This window comes from Myxine glutinosa (genome assembly GCF_964187855.1).
Source record: "Myxine glutinosa chromosome 7 unlocalized genomic scaffold, kmMyxGlut1.1 SUPER_7_unloc_1, whole genome shotgun sequence".
In the NCBI taxonomy this organism is placed as follows: domain Eukaryota; kingdom Metazoa; phylum Chordata; class Myxini; order Myxiniformes; family Myxinidae; genus Myxine; species Myxine glutinosa.
The window spans coordinates 172,752-196,108 of NW_027616354.1; the positions used below are offsets into that span (position 1 = coordinate 172,752).

At 42.2% G+C, this 23,357-nt stretch overlaps 1 protein-coding gene across 1 annotated transcript in view; it reads left to right on the plus strand.

Moving 5' to 3' along the window:
• LOC137430863 (ubiquitin carboxyl-terminal hydrolase 17-like protein 6) overlaps positions 1–22,745 on the plus strand; it is an 81,736-nt gene extending 58,991 nt beyond the window's left edge. The window contains exons 8-15 of the mRNA XM_078768603.1: positions 2,268–2,341; positions 4,966–5,074; positions 5,663–5,803; positions 8,443–8,543; positions 9,948–9,981; positions 19,112–19,285; positions 20,363–20,513; positions 22,639–22,745. Of these exons, the coding sequence (XP_078624729.1) occupies positions 2,268–2,341; positions 4,966–5,074; positions 5,663–5,803; positions 8,443–8,543; positions 9,948–9,981; positions 19,112–19,285; positions 20,363–20,513; positions 22,639–22,745 (891 nt within the window). The remainder of the gene's footprint in view (positions 1–2,267; positions 2,342–4,965; positions 5,075–5,662; positions 5,804–8,442; positions 8,544–9,947; positions 9,982–19,111; positions 19,286–20,362; positions 20,514–22,638) is intronic.
• The last annotated feature ends 612 nt before the right edge of the window (positions 22,746–23,357 follow it).

The window sequence follows — 23,357 nt, forward strand, 5'->3', positions numbered from 1 at the left end:
CCTGTACAAGGGTAGACCTGTACCAGGGTACATCTGTACCAGGTTAGATCTGTACCAGGGTGGACCTGTGCCAGGGTAGATCTGTACCAGGATAGAACTGTACAAGGGTAGACCTGTGCCAGGGTAGATCTGTACCAGGATAGACCTCTACAAGGGTAGACCTGTACCAGGGTAGATCTGTACCAGGTTAGCTCTGTACCAGGGTAGATCTGTACCAGGTTAGATCTGTACCAGGGTAGATATGTACCAGGGTAGATCTGTGCCAGTGTAGTTCTGTGCCACGGTAGACCTGTACAAGGGTAGACCTGTGCCAGGGTAGATCTGTGCCAGGGTAGATCTGTGCCAGGGTAGATCTGTACCAGAATAGACCTGTACAAGGGTAGACCTGTGCCAGGGTAGATCTGTACCAGAATAGACCTGTACAAGGGTAGACCTGTACAAGGGTAGACCTGTGCCAGGGTAGATCTGTGCCAGGGTAGATCTGTGCCAGGGTATATCTGTACCAGAATAGACCTGTACAAGGGTAGATCTGTGCCAGGGTAGATCTGTAACAGGGTAGACCTGTACAAGGGTGGACCTGTGCCAGGGTAGATCTGTGCCAGGGTAGATCTGTGCCAGGGTAGACCTGTGCCAGGGTAGATCTGTGCCAGGGTAGATCTGTGCCAGGGTAGATCTGTACCAGGGTAGATCTGTACCAGGGTAGATCTGTACCAGGGAAGATCTGTGCCAGGGTAGATCTGTGCCAGGGTAGACCTGTGCCAGGGTAGATCTGTGCCAGGGTAGATCTGTACCAGGGTAGATCTGTAACAGGGTAGATCTGTGCCTTTCTCGACTTTCGAGTTTGGTCACGAAGCCTCTGAATTTCGAACTCCACATGTCCTTGTCCTTCCTGCAAACCAGCCAGTTCAAGTTCGAGTTCTGCTGGGTCTACTCCTGTCAATCCTGAAAAGTTGAGGGCAGATATGTTTACTTCAAGGGAGTTTCAGACGGTCAAAACATGGATGCAGTATCAGTATCCATCAATACAGTTCAGATATCCAACAACAACTTACACACACACACAAATACACACACACACACACACACACAAACACACACACACACACACACACACACACACACAAATACACATATTGATACACACACACAAACACACAAATACACATATTGATACACACACACACAAACACAAACACACACACACACACACACACACACACACACACACAGATATTAACACACACACACACACACACACACACACAAACACACATACACACATACACACAGACAAACACACAAATACACATATTGATACACACACACACACAAACACACAAATACACATATTGACACACACACACACACACACAAACACAAACACACACACACACACACACACACACACACACAAATACAGATATTGACACACACACACACACACACACAAACACACATACACACACACAAACACACAAATACACATATTGATACACACACACAAACACACACTCAACACACACACACACACACACACACACACACACACACACACACACACACACACACACACACACACACTCTCTCTCACACACAAATACACATATTGACACACACACTCACACACACACAAATACACATATTGATACACACACACAAACACACAAATACACATATTGATACACACACACACACATACATACACATATTGATACACACACACACACACACACACACGTTTGCCGTTTCTTGGACTGCTGTGAGAATCTCATTCCGAATCCAACTTGAACGCGTCCCTCATAACTCGCAAGTCTCCATATTGTTGTGCCGTCGGTAGTCTATGACACGGTAACCAATCCTCCATCGGTACAATTGTCACAACAAAATAATGCGCAAAGCTTCACCATTTTAACTTCTCTTTTAACTGATGTAAACACAAAGATGCAGCCCACATGTAGTTTCCTTTTGTTTGCTTGTACACCAAGATGGCGGACAACCAATGTGGTGACGTCACATGCACATTCATCCTCCACTGAAGGGGGAGTTATCAAAACATGTTATTTGTTTCCCAAACAAAAACTGTTATCCTGGTGTTTCACAGGCACGATGATTCATCCATATGTTTCGTTTAATACAATTTATTTTATATCCCTCAAATGTGGATATCAAATGGCCAGTATTTGAAGCACTTGCCGCCACGATTCATGTCCGATTGTTATTTTGGAATTTATTTTTTCACACCTCATTGTTGTGCCCTTTACCCACAGCACGTGACCAATGTGACGTCGGCCTTGAAGCGCCACTTCTCCCAGAGGATTGAGTCGGACGTGGATTGCGAGAGGTGGGAAGTTTCACATTTTACCTTCAGAAATCCCCGGGGAAGGAATAAAATTGAGTTATCGCATGTAAATCTTTATCTATCGACATAGCGCAATGCAGGGGTGTGGTGGGAGCCTGGAGGGAGTTAGTGCAGTGGGTGCGCACCCTCTTCGGGTTTCCGGTGGTAAATGATATGCTATGATATTGGATGTAGTCCAGTGGTGGGGCCCACCGTTCAATTTACTCTTCATGTGAGTCAATCATGCATGTGTTTACAGGATACACACATGATGAGAGGTGTCAAGTTCATCTTTTAATAGCACATTAAATGTGTGTTTCTTAGTTGAAGAAAAACAACTGGGAGAAAAATAGTTTTTAAAGAGTGAGTTTTGGAACAAAACAAATTAGGAAAAAAATAGAATATATTTTAAATAGCCACTTTTGGAACAAAAACGTAGTGAAAAAATAACAACGAAATTGGTGGAAAAAGTATAAGTTCAGTAAAATGGTGAAAAAATAGCAACTAATTTCGTGTAAAAAAAACAAAATTCAGGGAAATGGTGAAAAAAAATCAACTAATTTGGTGTAAAAAAAAACAAAAATCCAGGAAAATAGTGAAAAAGATCAACTAATTTGGTGTAAAAAAAACAAAAATCCAGGAAAATAGTGAAAAAATATCAACTAATTTGGTGTAAAAAAACAAAAATCCAGGAAAATAGTGAAAAAATAGCAACTAATTTGGTGTAAAAAAAACAAAATTCAGGGAAATAGTGAAAAAAATCAACTAATTTGGTGTAAAAAAAAAACAAAAATCCAGGAAAATAGTGAAAAAGATCAACTAATTTGGTGTAAAAAAAACAAAAATCCAGGAAAATAGTGAAAAAATATCAACTAATTTCGTGTAAAAAAACAAAAATCCAGGAAAATAGTGAAAAAGATCAACTAATTTGGTGTAAAAAAAACAAAAATCCAGGAAAATAGTGAAAAAGATCAACTAATTTGGTGTAAAAAAAAAATTCAGGGAAATAGTGAAAAAATATCAACTAATTTGGTGTAAAAAAAACAAAAATCCAGGAAAATAGTGAAAAAATAGCAACTAATTTGGTGTAAAAAAAAATCCAGGAAAATAGTGGAAAATATCAACTAATTTGGTGTAAAAAACCCCAAAAATCCAGGAAAATAGTGAAAAAATATCAACTAATTTGGTGTAAAAAAAAAATTCAGGGAAATAGTGAAAAAATATCAACTAATTTGGTGTAAAAAACAAAACCCAGCAAAATAGTGAAAAAATAGCAACTAATTTGGTGTAAAAACAACAACAAAATCCAGGAAAATAGTGAAAAAATATCAACTAATTTGGTGTAAAAAAACCCAAAAATCCAGGAAAATAGTGAAAAAATATCAACTAATTTGGTGTAAAAAAAACAAAAATCCAGTAAAATAGTGAAAAAAGATCAACTAATTTGGTGTAAAAAAAACAAAATTCAGGGAAATAGTGAAAAAAATAGCAACTAATTTGGTGTAAAAAAACAACAACAAAATCCAGGAAAATAGTGAAAAAATATCAACTAATTTCGTGTAAAAAAAACAAAAATCCAGGAAAATAGTGAAAAAATAGCAACTAATTTGGTGTAAAAAAACAAAATTCAGGGAAATAGTGAAAAAAATTGCAACTAATTTGGTGAAAAAAAATCCAGGAAAATAGTGAAAAAATAACAACTAATTTGATTTAAAAAAATTCAGGGAAATAGTGAAAAAAATAGCAACTAATTTGGTGTAAAAAAAACAACAAAATCCAGGCAAATAGTGAAAAATAGCAACTAATTTGGTGTAAAAAAACAACAAAATCCAGGAAAATAGTGAAAAAATAGCGACATCAGCCCATTCATTATGCATCGGCATGATTCAAAAATAATTAATTGTCCTCTCAGAACCAAGGTAACAAATACACGTTATTCATCAAATAATGCTCACTGACACACCTGCTCATCACAGTGAGCAATTTCAGCACACTAAATGATGATTAAACCAAAGAACAAAATGGTCGCTAAGTACTTTCACGATATCGCCGCAATAAGGCGTAACTAGTCCCACACGGGCGCGGCCGCATGCCGCGGCTAGGCCTGAAACCAAAAGGACTAATTAAATCAAACGGAACGTCAAAATAAAATACTAAAATGAACCAACTCGGTTAAGATAACCAAAACAAAACAACAATACAAACAAAAACGGAGGAGGATGAGGAGGAAATGTCGAAAATTAGCACACCTCGAGGAGCAGCAAAATGGTGTGGCGTAGTAGTAGTTGTTGTAGTAGTAGTAGTAGTAGTAGTAGTAGTAGTAGTAGTTGTAGTAGTAGTTGTTGTTGTAGTAGTCCTGTTATTGGTGTACATGTTATGCACTTTAACACTGTAATTGATGCTTAATGCTGTGAGGAAACCTGGATGGGCACTGAAATGACACCTTATCAGAAAAGTTTGTTTTTTAGTTGCACTTTTGGTGTTCCTGCCAACATTTGATTTGATTTTGCTTTTGGTTTTAATAGTTTGTTGCAATGTATTCATCATGACAATGAACTTCAATTCCTGTGATTGATATTGATGTCATCTTTTTCTTGGTGACGACTTTTGCTATTTTTCTTTTGCAGTTGCGATGCAAAGTATGATTATCACGCTCACTCCATCCACGATCCGCCGAACGTTCTGACCTTGGTGCTCAAGCGTTTTGACAAGTCCGTCAACGGGAAGATTGACAAGGTTAATTATATGTTGGCCACAATGGAAGTAGTGAAAATTAGGCACAATGGAATACATCGAGACTTTGTTTACAAAATCTCAGATGCATATCTCATGAAACCTCATGAGAATCTGATGAGGATATTATTAGATCCCATGAGAAATCACAGGAGATTTGGATTATAAGCTTCTGGAAGTTTGATGAGAGTTACACTCTCAACAATGGGTTGTCAATAAAAACCCAGCTGACTCATTTTTCACTTTGAGAGGAGGTCATTTTACTTCTGCTTCTTGTCTGGTGTACATATTGTACCAGGCCTCACTATGTTTTGTCTTCTAATTCCCTCCAGGCAACTGGGATGGGCGCTGAAGGGCAAGCTATGGAAAGGCAGCACTATGCAAAATTCCCCTCTGTTTGGAAATAGTTCATATAGTAGAAACAGTATGTTTTCAGTACATAGTTTGAGTTCCAGGATACAGGAGACAGTTATACTTTTGCCTTTTTTCAAAGCAGGAGATTCAGTTTATTATTGGAAGGCAAATGCATACATACCAGGGTGGCATGACACAACATTTCCTAAAGTGTTCCTGTTTTTCCTTCCCTTTCAGAATGTTAAGTTCTCCAAAGAGTTGGACCTGCGCCCATACCTAACACACCCCTGCAAGGCCAAACTGATGTACAAGCTTTACGCCGCCATTGTTCACACTGGCGAAGACTGCACATCGGGCAGTTATCTCTCATATGTCAAGGTATAGCTGTCATAGATGTTTACGTTGATGGGAAGATAACATGCTTCTGTCCCCTTATTATTATTATTTTGTACACAAAGGCCTGGCTCATAGAAGAACGAGATGGCACATAAATGTGCAATATAAATATGTCCACTTGCATCCATTATAATCACTAGCTGATGGCCACTTAAGTACTGTCCTTCTCAACAGCTCGTATAACCATGTTCTGTGATAGTTTAATTATTTAATTCGTTTCAAATTAAACTATTTTGTGTGCACCTGTATCTTTACAATTAATATATATATATATATATATATATATATATATATATATATATATATATATATACTGTACATATTTGCACTACATGGCCAAAGGTATGCAGACACCCATTATAATTAGTGGATTTGGCTGTTTCAGCCACACCCATTGCTGACAGGTATATATTATCAAGCACACAGCCATGCATTCTCCATCGACAAACATTTTGAAGTCGATTGGGCCGAGCTTAAGAGCTCAGTGACTTTCAACGTGGCACCATCATTGGATGCCACCTTTCCAACAAGTCAGTTCGTCAAGTTTTTGCCCTGTAAGAGCTGCCCCGGTCAATTGTAAGTGCTGTTATTGTGAAGTGGAAACGTCTCGAAGCAACATCAGCTCAGCCACAAAGTGGTAGGCCACACAAGCTCACAGAACGGGACCGCGGAGTGCTGAAGCGCGTAAAAATCGTCTGTCCTCGGTGCAACACTCACTACTGAGTTCCAATCTGCCTCTGAAAGCAACGTCAGCACAACAACTGGTCGTCAGGAGCTTCATGAAATGGGTTTCCGTGTCCGAGCAGCCGCGCAAAAGCCTAAGATAACCATGCGCAATGCCAAGCATCGGCTGCAGTGGTGTAAAGCTTGCCGCCATTGGACTCTGGAGCAGTGGAAACGCGTTCTCGGGAGTGATGAATCACACTTCACCATCTGGCACTCCGCGGGATGAATCTGAGTTTGGTGGATGCCAGGAGAACGCCACCTGCCCAAATGTATAGTGCCACCTTTAAAGTTTGGTGGAGGATAAATAATGGTCTGGGGCTGTTTTTCATGGTTCGGGCTGGGCCCCTTAGTTCCAGTGAAGGGGAATCTTAACGCTACAGTATACAATGACATTCTAGACAATTGTGTGCTTCCAAATTTGTAGCAACAGTTTTGGGGAAGGCTCTTTCCTGTTTCAGCATGACAATGCCCCAGTGCACAAAGCGAAGTCCATACAGAAATCGTTTGTCGAGATCCGTGTGGAAGAACTTGACTGGCCTGCACAGAGCCCTGACCTCGACCCCATCAAACACCTTTGGGATGAATTGGAATGCCGACTGTGAGCCAGGCCTAATCGCCCAATATCAGTGCCCGACCTCACTAACGCTCTTGTGGCTGAATGGAAGCAAATCCCCGCAGCAATGTTCCAACATATAGTCGAAAGTCTTCCCAGAAGACTGGAGGCTGTTATAGCAGCAAAGGGGGGACCAACCCATGATTTTGTAATTAGGTGTTCGACTAGCACAAACAGGCGTGATGCTTGGGTGTAAACATACTTTTGACCATGTAGTGTATATATACACAAAGAATTAAGTTAAGCACCCCTACACAACGAATTAAGGTAAGCACCCCCTAATATATATTATTTGTGTATATGTATACATTGGCATATATTCTAAGGTATGTGAGATCAAATAATGATTGGTATGACATTAGCAATTATCCATTGATGAAATTGAGTGATCAAAGTGAAAAAAAGTGATTGGTTGAGTCAGTGATCCGATCACGTGGGTCCTACACACGTTATTGACGCAAAGATTGCTAGAGGTCTTCTCAGAACAATGACTGTACGTTAGAAAACATAAACGTCATCCACACTGTCCGTGATGGACCTATAGCTCCATACTTAAATTGAGGTGAAAATATGCCTAAAATTCCCAAAAAATTTCACCTTAAATTATTCAGAATAAAATATTGAAAACGGCATGATTGTTATGTTTTTATGTGACCATAATATCACTTCTCCAGAAAATATAGCAATATCATGGGTATATTACACTGTTTTGACGACAACAAACTTGTAATGTGCGAGGTTGTAAAAAAACGGGGGGGGGTGCTTAACTTAATTCTTTGTGTATATATATATATATATATACTGAATCGAACTTTTTTTTTCAAAATTATCAAATTTATTTTTGCCTAAAACACTCCACGACATTCACTGATGAACCTCTGAAAGTTTGATGGAAGATCCGTTCAGCCATCTCTGAGAAAGGTTACACACACACACACACGCCAATGACGCTATAAACTGTCATCCTGGTGTTTCGCAGGCAGGGTGATTCATCAGTGTCAGTGTGTGTGCGCCGTCCCTCAGATCAGTGTTGAACTTGGCCTCCCATCTGCCGGAATTAGTTTGTGGGTGTGTGTAGTGCCGTGCAATCAATCAATATTGAAACACTCTTGGAATTTTCTGCTTTCTGATCCAGATAATCTCATAGACAGCTTAATGCTAACTCACCAAAGATATCAATATTTGTCAAACCTTTTTGACATAGTTTTAATTTTGTTAAATGCTGATTGCTCTTTTTCTGTTTCCTTTGTACTCATTAGTATTGCAATAATTGCTCTTGCAGGGAAGTAATCGAGCCTGGTATATGAAGAAGAATGAAGATGTAAAGGAAGTAAAAATCACGACTGTACTGAAACAAAAGGCCTACATGCTGTTTTATGTCAGGTATGCTGTATTTGTCGAAACATTTACGTTGCCCAAAGATAGAATCTTTTGATTTGATTTATCCTGCACTCAGGAAGTGAAAAGCGGGGTTAAGCGATCATTTGCTTGTGTCGTACGTATGCCATGGGTACTTACATATGTCGTTCGTGTCTGCATGTTTTAAATTCCCATCTGCCGGAATTAGTTTGTGGGTGTGTGTAGTGCCGTGCAATCAATCAATATTGAAACACTCTTGGAATTTTCTGCTTTCTGACCCAGATAATCTCATTGACACGAAATTTTGCATCATAGGAGCTCCACCGCCTGCAGAACTTTTTTTTAGCGATAATTATGACGTCATATGTCACGTGGTATGGCCGCCATCTTGGAAAATCATTGCATGGGAAATAATTAAACATTGCTCATTGTCAAGTACTCCCCATGGGGAATAGGATATGTTAATGATGATGTCTTCGATGCCTTCATTATGACGTCATAATTCGACAAGTACAATGCTTTATCCAATCAGTATGATTTTTTTTTTCTCTGCAACTGTTGGTCCGATGGACACGGAATTTTCACCATAGTCCGATCATTTTGAAATTTCCTGAGCATGATCTACGGAACAATTATATTAGACAATGTAAATTTATGATGTCATCGGTCACGTGGTCTGGCAACCATATTGGGTTATTGTACAACACAAATGGAGTCATTTGCAAAGAGGCAGAGAGTGTTTCCAAGAGCATCAGAGTGGTCATTTATGAAGTGGAGGAACACGCCTGGGCCCAACACACACCTTGGGGACCTCAAGCCTCCACTGGGAGAGGAGAGAGAAGGAGAGCGTTCCATTTATAACATCACATTGACTGTGCAAGTGGAGGAAGTAAGAAAGCAAAGGTAGGAAGGTAACTTTGTATGCCACCAGAAGTGAGCTTGACAAACAGTGCAGGCTGCCAGACTCATTGCTTGAGTGACCAGAATTTAATCCAAATTGATAGTCAGAGATCAGGCGTTTTGAAAAGCGGAAAGACTTGACATCAGTAGAAACAATGGATTTCATCATTTTGCTTGGATTGGAAATAAGCTCACTGGACCTTTGGTTGAGAGGATCTGTTTTTACATTGACTATTGTAATTAATGGCTGTATTTCTGCTAAGGTGGTGCAAATATATGACAATTGTCCAGTGAGTATATGAAAGGTTTGGTGGGAAGATGAAAATTCCTAAATTTAACATTTATTTTTCAACAATGTAAATGTATTCCAATTGTTGTTTATTGAAACGATGTTTTGTTGCGATGTTTCATTCCTGATATTATTGTCAAATCCTGCCTCAAGTTGTGCTCCTTGCTCATAGATCTCTTTCTGAAGTTGGATTAAAGCATGGCGTAAAATCATGTGTGTGTGCGTGTGTGTTCTCAAAGGTGTGACAAATCTCCAATTAAGAAATCTCACAAGGTAAGTGTTTTCATTCCAATACTATGACTTTCTTTGCACCTTTTCCACCACACTGTTGTGATGCTATATGGTTTCTAAGTTCACAATTCATTGCATCCCAAAGTCAAATCACCAAGCCGTTGAGCTTAAAATAAAAACACGAATAACAACAGAGTAGCCGACCAAAGCAGAGAGGGATTCCATATACCTTGAGATGAGACTTTAGCATAACAAGTGGGCCGATTGGTAGATTGGACCAAATCTTCATTGGTCTTCACCGCGTTGTAGCATACCTGTCTGCCAGACTCTGACTATTTTGGGTCATTGGAGTCTTTTGGGTGCTCGAGGACTTTTGGGTCTTCAGTGTCGTTTGGGTATGGGAGTTTTTAGTCCTCTTGTTCTATTGGGTCCTCTGGATCTTTTGGGTTGTCAGGGACGTTTGGGTCTTTTGGGTCTTTTTGGTCTTTGGGATATTCGGGATAATCGGGGTATTTTTGGTACTTTTGGGTCTTCTGGGTGCTTTGGATCCTCGAGGACTTTTGGATCCCCTGTGTTTTAGGGGTCTTTGGGGTCTTAAAGTTCTGAGGGGTCTTAAAGGGTATTCAAACGTGAAAGGGGTCTCAGCAGTCTAAATAGTTAAAAGGTACATTACAATTGTATGTAATACATAATTAATTAATAGATGTATGTAATTAATACACACAAAAAGTATGCCTGAAACACACACACACAAACTCATCCATTTGTTGTAAAAAAAAATAGATAAAGACAAATGTGAGATTCCTCATCAACCTGAACTGTTGGTGGGATGTATAAACTGGAATTGCCACTTGACTTAAAGAATGTTAGGACAGCTAATTATTGAAGATTATTTTGTCAATAGAGTCGAGGCACTACAGCCTTAGGTCATCTGACTGATTGTTATATGTTGGGTCCAGGCTGCTTCTTCTTCTTCTTCTTCTTTCTTTTCTTCTCATATATACGGCAGCTGGCTGCAGGTTTGCGTCAATGTAGTTGTTGCTGCGAGTACGAATGTGCTACTGTTGCAGTTTTTTTTTTTCTGTCTGTTCTCGCAGAACTTTGTAATTTGTTCAGGGTGCCGACGATAACTCGACTAACCTTCGGGAAGGACACCATGGGATATTTAATGTCCACCAACTAATGCCAGGCTCATGTACTCGTGTCTGTTATTTTTTGACAGCATATTCCTTTTATCAATGTTGGCTTGCTGATCTTGTTCACTTCCACCTTTTTGGCTTGCTGATCTTCTTGGATTGCATGTTGGCTTCCACCTTCTTGGATTGCATGTTGGCTTCTATCTTCTTGGATTGCATGTTGGCTTCCACCTTCTTGGATTGCATGTTGGCTTCTATCTTCTTGGATTGCATGTTGGCTTCTATCTTCTTGGATTGCATGTTGGCTTCCACCTTCTTGGATTGCATGTTGGCTTCTATCTTCTTGGATTGCATGTTCGCTCCTATCTTCTTGGATTGCATGTTGGCTTCCACCTTCTTGGATTGCATGTTGGCTTCTATCTTCTTGGATTGCATGTTGGCTTCCACCTTCTTGGATTGCATGTTGGCTTCTATCTTCTTGGATTGCATGTTGGCTTCCACCTTCTTGGATTGCATGTTGGCTTCTATCTTCTTGGATTGCATGTTGGCTTCTATCTTCTTGGATTGCATGTTGGCTTCCACCTTCTTGGATTGCATGTTGGCTTCTATCTCCTTGGATTGCATGTTGGCTTCTATCTTCTTGGATTGCATGTTGGCTTCTATCTCCTTGGATTGCATGTTGGCTTCCACCTTCTTGGATTGCATGTTGGCTTCTATCTTCTTGGATTGCATGTTGGCTTCTATCTTCTTGGATTGCATGTTGGCTTCCACCTTCTTGGATTGCATGTTGGCTTCTATCTTCTTGGATTGCATGTTGGCTTCCACCTTCTTGGATTGCATGTTCGCTCCTATCTTCTTGGATTGCATGTTGGCTTCCACCTTCTTGGATTGCATGTTGGCTTCTATCTTCTTGGATTGCATGTTCGCTCCTAACTTCTTGGATTGCATGTTGGCTTCCACCTTCTTGGATTGCATGTTGGCTTCTATCTTCTTGAATTGCATGTTCGCTCCTATCTTCTTGGATTGCATGTTGGCTTCTATCTTCTTGGATTGCGAGTTCGCTCCTATCTTCTTGGATTGCTAGTTGGCTTCTATCTTCTTGGATTGCGAGTTCGCTCCTATCTTCTTGGATTGCTAGTTGGCTCCTATCGTCTTGACTTGCATGTTGGCTTCTTAACCTTGTTGGCTTCCACCTTCTTGGATTGCTAGTTGGCTCCTATCTTCTTGACTTGCATGTTGGCTTCTTAACCTTGTTGGCTTCCACCTTCTTGGATTGCTAGTTCGCTCCTATCTTCTTGGATTGCATGTTGGCTTGTTTACCTTGTTGGCTTCCACCTTCTTGGCTTGTATGTTGGCTTCCACCTTCTTTGCTTGTATGTTGGCTTGTTTACCTTGTTGGCTTCCACCTTCTTGGCTTGTATGTTGGCTTCCACCTTCTTGGCTTGTATGTTGGCTTGTTAACCTTGTTGGCTTCCACCTTCTTGGCTTGTATGTTGGCTTCCACCTTCTTTGCTTGTATGTTGGCTTGTTTACCTTGTTGGCTTCCACCTTCTTGGCTTGTATGTTGGCTTGTTAACCTTGTTGGCTTCCACCTTCTTTGCTTGCATGTTGGCTTCCACCTTCTTTGCTTGCATGTTGGCTTGTTTACCTTGTTGGCTTCCACCTTCTTGGCTTGTATGTTGGCTTCCACCTTCTTTGCTTGCATGTTGGCTTGTTTACCTTTTTGGCTTCCACCTTCTTTGCTTGCATGTTGGCTTGTTTACCTTGTTGGCTTCCACTTTCTTGGCTTGTATGTTGGCTTGTTTACCTTGTTGGCTTCCATCATCTTGGCTTGTATGTTGGCTTGTTTACCTTGTTGGCTTCCACCTTCTTGGCTTGTATGTTGGCTTCCACCTTCTTGGCTTGTATGTTGGCTTGTTAACCTTGTTGGCTTCCACCTTCTTGGCTTGTATGTTGGCTTCCACCTTCTTTGCTTGTATGTTGGCTTGTTAACCTTGTTGGCTTCCACCTTCTTTGCTTGCATGTTGGCTTCCACCTTCTTTGCTTGCATGTTGGCCTGTTTACCTTGTTGGCTTCCACCTTCTTGGCTTGTATGTTGGCTTCCACCTTCTTTGCTTGCATGTTGGCTTGTTTACCTTGTTGGCTTCCACCTTCTTTGCTTGCATGTTGGCTTGTTTACCTTGTTGGCTTCCACCTTCTTTGCTTGCATGTTGGCTTGTTTACCTTGTTGGCTTCCACCTTCTTTGCTTGCATGTTGGCTTGTTTACGTTGTTGGCTTCCACCTTGTTGGCTTGTATGTTGGCTTGTTAACCTTGTTGGCTTCCACCTTCTTGGCTTGTATGTTGGCTTCCACCTTCTTGGCTTGTATGTTGGCTTGTTTGCCTTGTTGGCTTCCTCCTTCTTTGCTTGTATGTTGGCTTGTTAACCTTGTTGGCTTCCACCTTCTTTGCTTGCATGTTGGCTTCCACCTTCTTTGCTTGCATGTTGGCTTGTTTACCTTGTTGGCTTCCACCTTCTTGGCTTGTATGTTGGCTTGTTTACCTTGTTGGCTTCCACCTTCTTTGCTTGCATGTTGGCTTCCACCTTCTTTGCTTGCATGTTGGCTTGTTTACCTTGTTGGCTTCCACCTTCTTTGCTTGTATGTTGGCTTGTTAACCTTGTTGGCTTCCACCTTCTTGGCTTGTATGTTGGCTTGTTTACCTTGTTGGCTTCCACCTTCTTTGCTTGCATGTTGGCTTCCACCTTCTTTGCTTGCATGTTGGCTTGTTTACCTTGTTGGCTTCCACCTTCTTGGCTTGTATGTTGGCTTGTTAACCTTGTTGGCTTCCACCTTCTTGGCTTGCATGTTGGCTTGTTAACCTTGTTGGCTTCCACCTTCTTGGCTTGCATGTTGGCTTGTTAACCTTGTTGGCTTCCACCTTCTTGGCTTGCATGTTGGCTTGTTTACCTTGTTGGCTTCCACCTTCTTTGCTTGCATGTTGGCTTGTTAACCTTGTTGGCTTCCACCTTCTTGGCTTGCATGTTGGCTTGTTTACCTTGTTGGCTTCCACCTTCTTTGCTTGCATGTTGGCTTGTTTACTTTGTTGGCTTCCACCTTCTTGGCTTGTATGTTGGCTTGTTAACCTTGTTGGCTTCCACCTTCTTTGCTTGCATGTTGGCTTGTTAACCTTGTTGGCTTCCACCTTCTTTGCTTGCATGTTGGCTTGTTTACCTTGTTGGCTTCCACCTTCTTGGCTTGTATGTTGGCTTGTTAACCTTGTTGGCTTCCACCTTCTTGGCTTGTATGTTGGCTTATACCTTCTTTGCTTGCATGTTGGCTTGTTTACCTTGTTGGCTTCCACCTTCTTTGCTTGCATGTTGGCTTGTTAACCTTGTTGGCTTCCACCTTCTTGACTTGTATGTTGGCTTCCACCTTCTTTGCTTGTATGTTGGCTTGTTAACCTTGTTGGCTTCCACCTTCTTGGCTTGTATGTTGGCTTCCACCTTCTTGGCTTGTATGTTGGCTTGTTAACCTTGTTGGCTTCCACCTTCTTGGCTTGTATGTTGGCTTCCACCTTCTTTGCTTGCATGTTGGCTTGTTAACCTTGTTGGCTTCCACCTTCTTGGCTTGTATGTTGGCTTCCACCTTCTTTGCTTGTATGTTGGCTTGTTAACCTTGTTGGCTTCCACGTTCTTGGCTTGTATGTTGGCTTCCACCTTCTTGGCTTGCATGTTGGCTTGTTAACCTTGTTGGCTTCCACCTTCTTGGCTTGCATGTTGGCTTGTTAACCTTGTTGGCTTCCACCTTCTTGGCTTGCATGTTGGCTTGTTAACCTTGTTGGCTTCCACCTTCTTTGCTTGCATGTTGGCTTGTTAACCTTGTTGGCTTCCACCTTCTTTGCTTGCATGTTGGCTTGTTAACCTTGTTGGCTTCCACCTTCTTGGCTTGCATGTTGGCTTGTTTACCTTGTTGGCTTCCACCTTCTTTGCTTGCATGTTGGCTTGTTTACTTTGTTGGCTTCCACCTTCTTGGCTTGTATGTTGGCTTCCACCTTCTTTGCTTGCATGTTGGCTTGTTAACCTTGTTGGCTTCCACCTTCTTTGCTTGCATGTTGGCTTGTTTACCTTGTTGGCTTCCACCTTCTTTGCTTGCATGTTGGCTTGTTAACCTTGTTGGCTTCCACCTTCTTGGCTTGTATGTTGGCTTCCACCTTCTTTGCTTGTATGTTGGCTTGTTAACCTTGTTGACTTCCACCTTCTTGGCTTGTATGTTGGCTTCCACCTTCTTGGCTTGTATGTTGGCTTGTTAACCTTGTTGGCTTCCACCTTCTTGGCTTGTATGTTGGCTTCCACCTTCTTTGCTTGTATGTTGGCTTGTTAACCTTGTTGGCTTCCACCTTCTTGGCTTGTATGTTGGCTTCCACCTTCTTTGCTTGCATGTTGGCTTGTTAACCTTGTTGGCTTCCACCTTCTTGGCTTGTATGTTGGCTTCCACCTTCTTGGCTTGTTAACCTTGTTGGCTTCCACCTTCTTGGCTTGTATGTTGGCTTCCACCTTCTTGGCTTGCATGTTGGCTTGTTAACCTTGTTGGCTTCCACCTTCTTGGCTTGTATGTTGGCTTCCACCTTCTTGGCTTGCATGTTGGCTTGTTAACCTTGTTGGCTTCCACCTTCTTGGCTTGCATGTTGGCTTGTTTACCTTGTTGGCTTCCACCTTCTTTGCTTGCATGTTGGCTTGTTAACCTTGTTGGCTTCCACCTTCTTGGCTTGTATGTTGGCTTCCACCTTCTTTGCTTGTATGTTGGCTTGTTAACCTTGTTGGCTTCCACCTTCTTGGCTTGTATGTTGGCTTCCACCTTCTTGGCTTGTATGTTGGCTTGTTAACCTTGTTGGCTTCCACCTTCTTGGCTTGTATGTTGGCTTCCACCTTCTTTGCTTGTATGTTGGCTTGTTAACCTTGTTGGCTTCCACCTTCTTGGCTTGTATGTTGGCTTCCACCTTCTTTGCTTGCATGTTGGCTTGTTTACCTTGTTGGCTTCCACCTTCTTGGCTTGTATGTTGGCTTCCACCTTCTTTGCTTGTATGTTGGCTTGTTAACCTTGTTGGCTTCCACCTTCTTGGCTTGTATGTTGGCTTCCACCTTCTTGGCTTGCATGTTGGCTTGTTAACCTTGTTGGCTTCCACCTTCTTGGCTTGTATGTTGGCTTCCACCTTCTTGGCTTGCATGTTGGCTTGTTAACCTTGTTGGCTTCCACCTTCTTGGCTTGTATGTTGGCTTCCACCTTCTTGGCTTGCATGTTGGCTTGTTAACCTTGTTGGCTTCCACCTTCTTGGCTTGTATGTTGGCTTCCACCTTCTTGGCATGCATGTTGGCTTGTTTACTTTGTTGGCTTCCACCTCCTTGGCTTGTATTTTGGCTTCCACCTTCTTGGCTTGCATGTTGGCTTGTTTACTTTGTTGGCTTCCACCTCCTTGGCTTGTATGTTGGCTTCCACCTCCTTGGCTTGTATGTTGGCTTCCACCTTCTTGGCTTGCATGTTGGCTTGTTAACCTTGTTGGCTTCCACCTTCTTGGCTTGTATGTTGGCTTCCACCTTCTTGGCTTGCATGTTGGCTTGTTAACCCTGTTGGCTTCCACCTTCTTGGCTTGCATGTTGGCTTGTTAACCTTGTTGGCTTCCACCTTCTTGGCTTGCATGTTGGCTTGTTAACCTTGTTGGCTTCCACCTTCTTGGCTTGCATGTTGGCTTGTTAACCTTGTTGGCTTCCACCTCCTTTGCTTGCATGTTGGCTTGCTGACCGTGTTGGTTTGTTGGCTTCCACCTTCTTGGCTTGCATGTTGGCTTCCACCTTCTTGGCTTGCATGTTGGCTTCCACCTTCTTGGCTTGCATGTTGGCTTGTTAACCTTGTTGGCTTCCACCTTCTTGGCTTGCATGTTAGCTTCCACCTTCTTGGCTTGCATGTTGGCTTGTTAACCTTGTTGGCTTCCACCTTCTTGGCTTGCATGTTGGCTTGTTAACCTTGTTGGCTTCCACCTCCTTTGCTTGCATGTTGGCTTGTTAACCTTGTTGGCTTCCACCTTCTTGGCTTGCATGTTGGCTTGTTAACCTTGTTGGCTTCCACCTTCTTGGCTTGCATGTTGGCTTGTTAACCTTGTTGGCTTCCACCTTCTTGGCTTGCATGTTGGCTTCCAACTTCTTGGCTTGCATGTTGGCTTGTTTACCTTGTTGGCTTCCACCTTCTTGGCTTGCATGTTGGCTTGTTAACCTTGTTGGCTTCCACCTTCTTGGCTTGCATGTTGGCTTGTTTACCTTGTTGGCTTCCACCTTCTTGGCTTGCATGTTGGCTTCCAACTTCTTGGCTTGCATGTTGGCTTGTTAACCTTGTTGGCTTCCACCTTCTTGGCTTGCATGTTGGCTTGTTAACCTTGTTGGCTTCCACCTTCTTGGCTTGCATGTTGGCTTCCAACTTCTTGGCTTGCATGTTGGCTTGTTTACCTTGTTGGCTTCCACCTTCTTGGCTTGCATGTTGGCTTGTTAACCTTGTTGGCTTCCACCTTCTTGGCTTGCATGTTGGCTTGTTTACCTTGTTGGCTTCCACCTTCTTGGCTTGCATGTTGGCTTGTTAACCTTGTTGGCTTCCACCTTCTTTGCTTGCATGTTGGCTTCCACCTTCTTGGCTTGCATGTTGGCTTGTTTACCTTGTTGGCTTCCACCTTCTTGGCTTGCATGTTGGCTTGTTAACCTTGTTGGCTTCCACCTTCTTGGCTTGCATGTTGGCTTGTTTACCTTGTTGGCTTCCACCTTCTTGGCTTGCATGTTGGCTTGTTAACCTTGTTGGCTTCCACCTTCTTGGCTTGCATGTTGGCTTGTTTACCTTGTTGGCTTCCACCTTCTTGGCTTGCATGTTGGCTTGTTAACCTTGTTGGCTTCCACCTTCTTTGCTTGCATGTTGGCTTCCACCTTCTTGGCTTGCATGTTGGCTTGTTAACCTTGTTGGCTTCCACCTTCTTTGCTTGCATGTTGGCTTCCACCTTCTTGGCTTGCATGTTGGCTTCCACCTTCTTGGCTTGCATGTTGGCTTGTTAACCTTGTTGGCTTCCACCTTCTTGGCTTGCATGTTGGCTTCCACCTTCTTGGCTTGCATGTTGGCTTCCACCTTCTTGGCTTGCATGTTGGCTTCCACCTTCTTGGCTTGCATGTTGGCTTGTTAACCTTGTTGGCTTCCACCTTCTTGGCTTGCATGTTGGCTTGTTTACCTTGTTGGCTTCCACCTTCTTGGCTTGCATGTTGGCTTCCACCTTCTTGGCTTGCATGTTGGCTTCCACCTTCTTGGCTTGCATGTTGGCTTCCACCTTCTTGGCTTGCATGTTGGCTTCCACCTTCTTGGCTTGCATGTTGGCTTCCACCTTCTTGGCTTGCATGTTGGCTTCCACCTTCTTGGCTTGCATGTTGGCTTGTTAACCTTGTTGGCTTCCACCTTCTTGGCTTGCATGTTGGCTTGTTAACCTTGTTGGCTTCCAACTTCTTGGCTTGCATGTTGGCTTGTTAACCTTGTTGGCTTCCACCTTCTTGGCTTGCATGTTGGCTTGTTAACCTTGTTGGCTTCCAACTTCTTGGCTTGCATGTTGGCTTGTTAACCTTGTTGGCTTCCAACTTCTTGGCTTGCATGTTGGCTTGTTAACCTTGTTGGCTTCCACCTTCTTGGCTTGCATGTTGGCTTGTTAACCTTGTTGGCTTCCACCTTCTTGGCTTGCATGTTGGCTTGTTAACCTTGTTGGCTTCCACCTTCTTGGCTTGCATGTTGGCTTGTTAACCTTGTTGGCTTCCACCTTCTTGGCTTGCATGTTGGCTTGCTGACCGCGGTGGTTTGTTGGCTTCCACCTTCTTGGCTTGCATGTTGGCTTGCTGACCGCGGTGGTTTGTTGGCTTCCACCTTCTTGGCTCCCTGCCCTTTTTGTCATCAAATACATGTGTGAACATCGACCTCTGCATTAAAAATAGATTGAGCAGATTATGTGTGATGTCATGAATGCTTTTCCTTTTTTTCCATCGATCAGGCAATTCAATCTTGTTCCCCAAACCACCATCAATATCTTTGCTGCTTGGATAAAGGACATAGAGGCTTCGGCTTCACCTTGTGCACAAACAAAGACAAACTGGAACATTATGTAAAGAAGGTGAAGGGGCGAGCTGAAAAGGCTGGCCTGTGGAATGGAGCTTACATAATCAAGGTGAAACGCTCACTACAGCATGATTTACTTTTATATTGTGACATTCTGTCGTGCACTGAAACTGTTGTCAATGAAGCCGAGTGATCTTTTTTTGAATACCTATCCAGGATTCCCTGGCACTGTGATGGTGGCTCCACATAGTTTGTTCATTAGGATGACAACTTGATCCTTTCAGTGTTCTTCATGAAGGTCACCTTGGGATCTTTAATGCCCACCAAGAAAACATGGCATGTCATTTGCCTGAAGTTTTATTGTGAACTTATCTTTGTCTAATAATGCAATGATGGGACACCTGGTTTTGAGCCATAAATCAGGAGATTTTGAGTCACCTTTGCCCCACTCTTTCCTTGTTGTTTCATGTAATATTTTGACCTGCAATAATTGCAAAGCACAACCTTACATTATCTACTGTGACTGTGCTCCCCTCTGGGCTGGTGCTCCTGCCTCACACCTAGCTCGGCTGCACGCTGTTGAAACCAAAGCCAGATCTCGATCCGGAGCTGAACCAAAATTGAATGGGCTTGTTCTTGTTGTCGAACGAACTCATCCACCTAGTTTTGTCACAACTCATCCACAACTTTTTGAAATACCATGCAGTACAGTGTATAATGTTTTTGGCCCTCTCACTTAATGGTGAAGAATCACTTCAAAGTTAAAACAATTCTTGTATCCAAATCCGGACCTTCACCAAAATCGAATTGATTCGTTCTTGTCACACACCAAATTTCGGCTGAGTCTGTCCACAACCTTTTGAGATATCCTGTTCACAGACAAACAGACAAACAGACAAACAGACAGACAAACAGACAGACAAACAGACAGACAGACAAACAGACAGACAGACAGACAAACAGACAGACAGACAGGGGTGAAAACATAACCTCCATCCACTTTCAGTGTCAGAGGTAAAAAGAGCGCTGTGAGGACAAGTAGCAAAGCAGGATGTGAGAACATGGACACAAATGTCTCGACGATACAAAAAATTACATGCCTGACAGCTCGCTCCTTATATTGCATTTTACTTACAAATTAGTCTTTGAACTTCTTTCGCACTTTTATTTTCCTGCTGCCTTTCAGATCAATGGAATAAATGTTGAGGGAAAGCGCCCTGAAGACGTGGCACATATGATCTCCACTTTGGAGACGATCAATCTGCTCGTGGTAACTGAGGAGACCTACCATTGCCATAAGATATGCAAAATTCCCCTAACTACCCTGCACTGGAAAGGTGAATCTCATTTACGAGTGGGTGTTCAAGAACTCTCGTTCATATTGCTTATAGGATTCTGTGTAGTTTCTAACTTATTGCTTTATCATTTTGGTGCCTCTATTGGTGAAGGAAAGAAAATCAATAGTTTGAAGAATGTGTTTATGATTTGAACATGCCATTTTATGCATGACAACTTTATGGGAGATCTTCCTTTGAATGCTATTTACATTCTTGGGGAAAATGTCAGGGGCATAGAAAAGGTCCCTTTATATGGTGTGTGCTGTGCGGCAAACTCTAGAAAACAAGGGACATTCCATTCCATAGCTTGTAGAAAATGCCAAATAATAGAAAAGAAGGGACATTCAAAAAGCCTTGTGTGCATGCTGGTCTACCCTTGTGTTCTTAAGAGGAACCAAGTAATGCTCTAGAAAAGTTCATATAAAGGGGCGCCAATTTGATTCTTACAGTTCAAAAAACTTTACTTACTGGTGGGTTAGACATATATATGTAATGCACCCCCTGTAGACTCCCTTAATGAGCGCAGATTTTGAACGTGTTTCAAAAGCCATTCGATAGACCTATTGGCTGATGTATATTCCAAGTTTCAGCTCGTTTCAATGTATCGTCAGGTTCACTATGTTTTTTTCTTTCAAAATTTTTGGAGATTAGCAAAACTATACATTTTTGGAATATTCAGAGCATGAGGAAACCAAAAATTAAGGTTCGCATTTGCGTAGACACCTTTGCGAAAATGACACTCAGGACAGTGATGAAGATCTGTAAAAGCATATGCCTGTATGGTATAGACCTAGTAGATCCTGTGTATAGAACTTATAGTTCAATCTGATACTAACAAGGCTGCTTTCCTGCTTTATAAACCCATACCTATAACTTCAAAGGACTTGCAAAATCATGTATTATGTAATGCCGTTATATCACAAATATAAAGACAATATTGTTTTCAATTCTCTTTGTTTGTTGCTTTTCTATAATCCTGAGCACTATTTTGAGGCCTTTATTGGATTCCTTGACCCAGAAAACATAGGATTAGCATATTTAAATAAGTTTCTAGGTTGACTAGAAGCCGAGATAGCGCAAAATATGTATTTTATGGCGGCCATTTTGAAAATCCAAAATGGCGGCCATGCAGGTGTCTGTGCAAATGCCAACATTAATTTTTGTTTTCCCAATGCTTTGAGTATTCCGAAAATGTATAGTTTTGCTAATCTCCCAAAATTTTGACGAAATTATATTTGTTAACATAGTGAACCTGCCTAGTATCGCCTTTGAGATATGAGCGCCAACACCTTTGGGGCGGGGAAACGGATGGACGGACGGACAGACGCCAACGTGAATTCGACGGTTTTCTTAATAAAACTCAAGAACGCGGAAACGAACGTTGGTGAAATTTGGAACATATTACCTCGATGTGCAAAGCATTTACTTCTGAAATTTGCAGCCGATTTCGTCCAGTTGAAGCCGAGAAACGAGTTTTCAGTCCCCATGTTGAAGCTGCATCTGGGGAAACTGTCCCATTTATAAGGGAGTGGCGCTTTGCGCCTCCCTTGATACAAGTTTTGGGCCTTGCACCAATTGTGCTCAGCAAATATACCAATTGTTAAATGTGCTTTAAAATGCATTAAATGTGCTTTGTGCTTCACAGTATTAGGAAAGGTTTTTCACTTTAAAACTCCCAATTGATTGTGACTACCAAGGAAGTCGCAAAAAAAATTGTGACTTCCCCTCTGCTCCATCTTGTTTCCTGTGTGTTGTAACTTGTACCATCCTCCAAACGGTGACGACTCCAACAACAAAGCTATCTCTCACGTGACACGGACCACCTTTAACCACTGATCACAACTCTCTCATCCTCACACGAGGTGATTTCAATTGCCAACATGCCAATTTACTGGGTGCTGGTACCTCTCTCATAAGATGTGGAATTTCAGCAAAGGCCAAAGGACTCTGTGGGACTGAATTAATCTGTAAACTTTCCAACCCGCATTTCTGTCAATGGCAAATCCTTCCTTCTGGATTTGGTTATGACGAACTTTCCCATCAATGTCTCCTGCTCCTCCTCTGCTCCCATTGGTTCATCTGAGCATGTGCTTGTGAAGGTCAACATCTATCTGGCCATTCTCAGAGAACAGTCTCAGTGCCGGCGAGTCTGGAAGTTCACTCAGGCAAATCGACAGTGACTGCAAGCAGCCATTGCACTTCAGGCCTGTTCTCCTATTCTACCGTCCCTGATATTAACTCATCCTGGGAATTCTTACACAGAAACCTGCTCTCCCTTATGCACAGATTCATCCCATCTTGTCTTTAGTTATCATACCCTTCCTCCCAACAATGTACACTGAATCCTGCTGTGAGGCAGTTGCCTTGAACAACATGCTTTCTCTTCCTGGAAGGCAAATCCAACCGAAGGCAACCTCAGCTCATTCCACAAAGCCCACACGTGTGTATCCACTCTTGGGAGAGCCAGAAAACGACATCTGTCCAACCTCAAAACTAAACTTACAAACTTGTCTCCCACCTCTAAAATCTGGTGGTCCCTTGTTAAGTCTCTCTGGTGTATGTTCCCCCTCCAATCCTCTCCTTACCTTAAATACCACCACAGTCAATTCTGCTCGTGAGATGACTGAATTCTTCATTTCTGTGTTTTACTTCCAAAATATTGTATCCTGAACCCCTCACTCTTTGTACTCACCCTACCCAGTTGCATCCAACCGGTCCAGGACTCTGAGACTTTTGCACCTAAAGTTTTTTGCAATTACTGTATGTCAGCATGTTAATTCCAGGTTGGTTTGACAAATAATTGGCCAATAGTGAGACAGCTTTAATTCACCGAGTAATTTCACA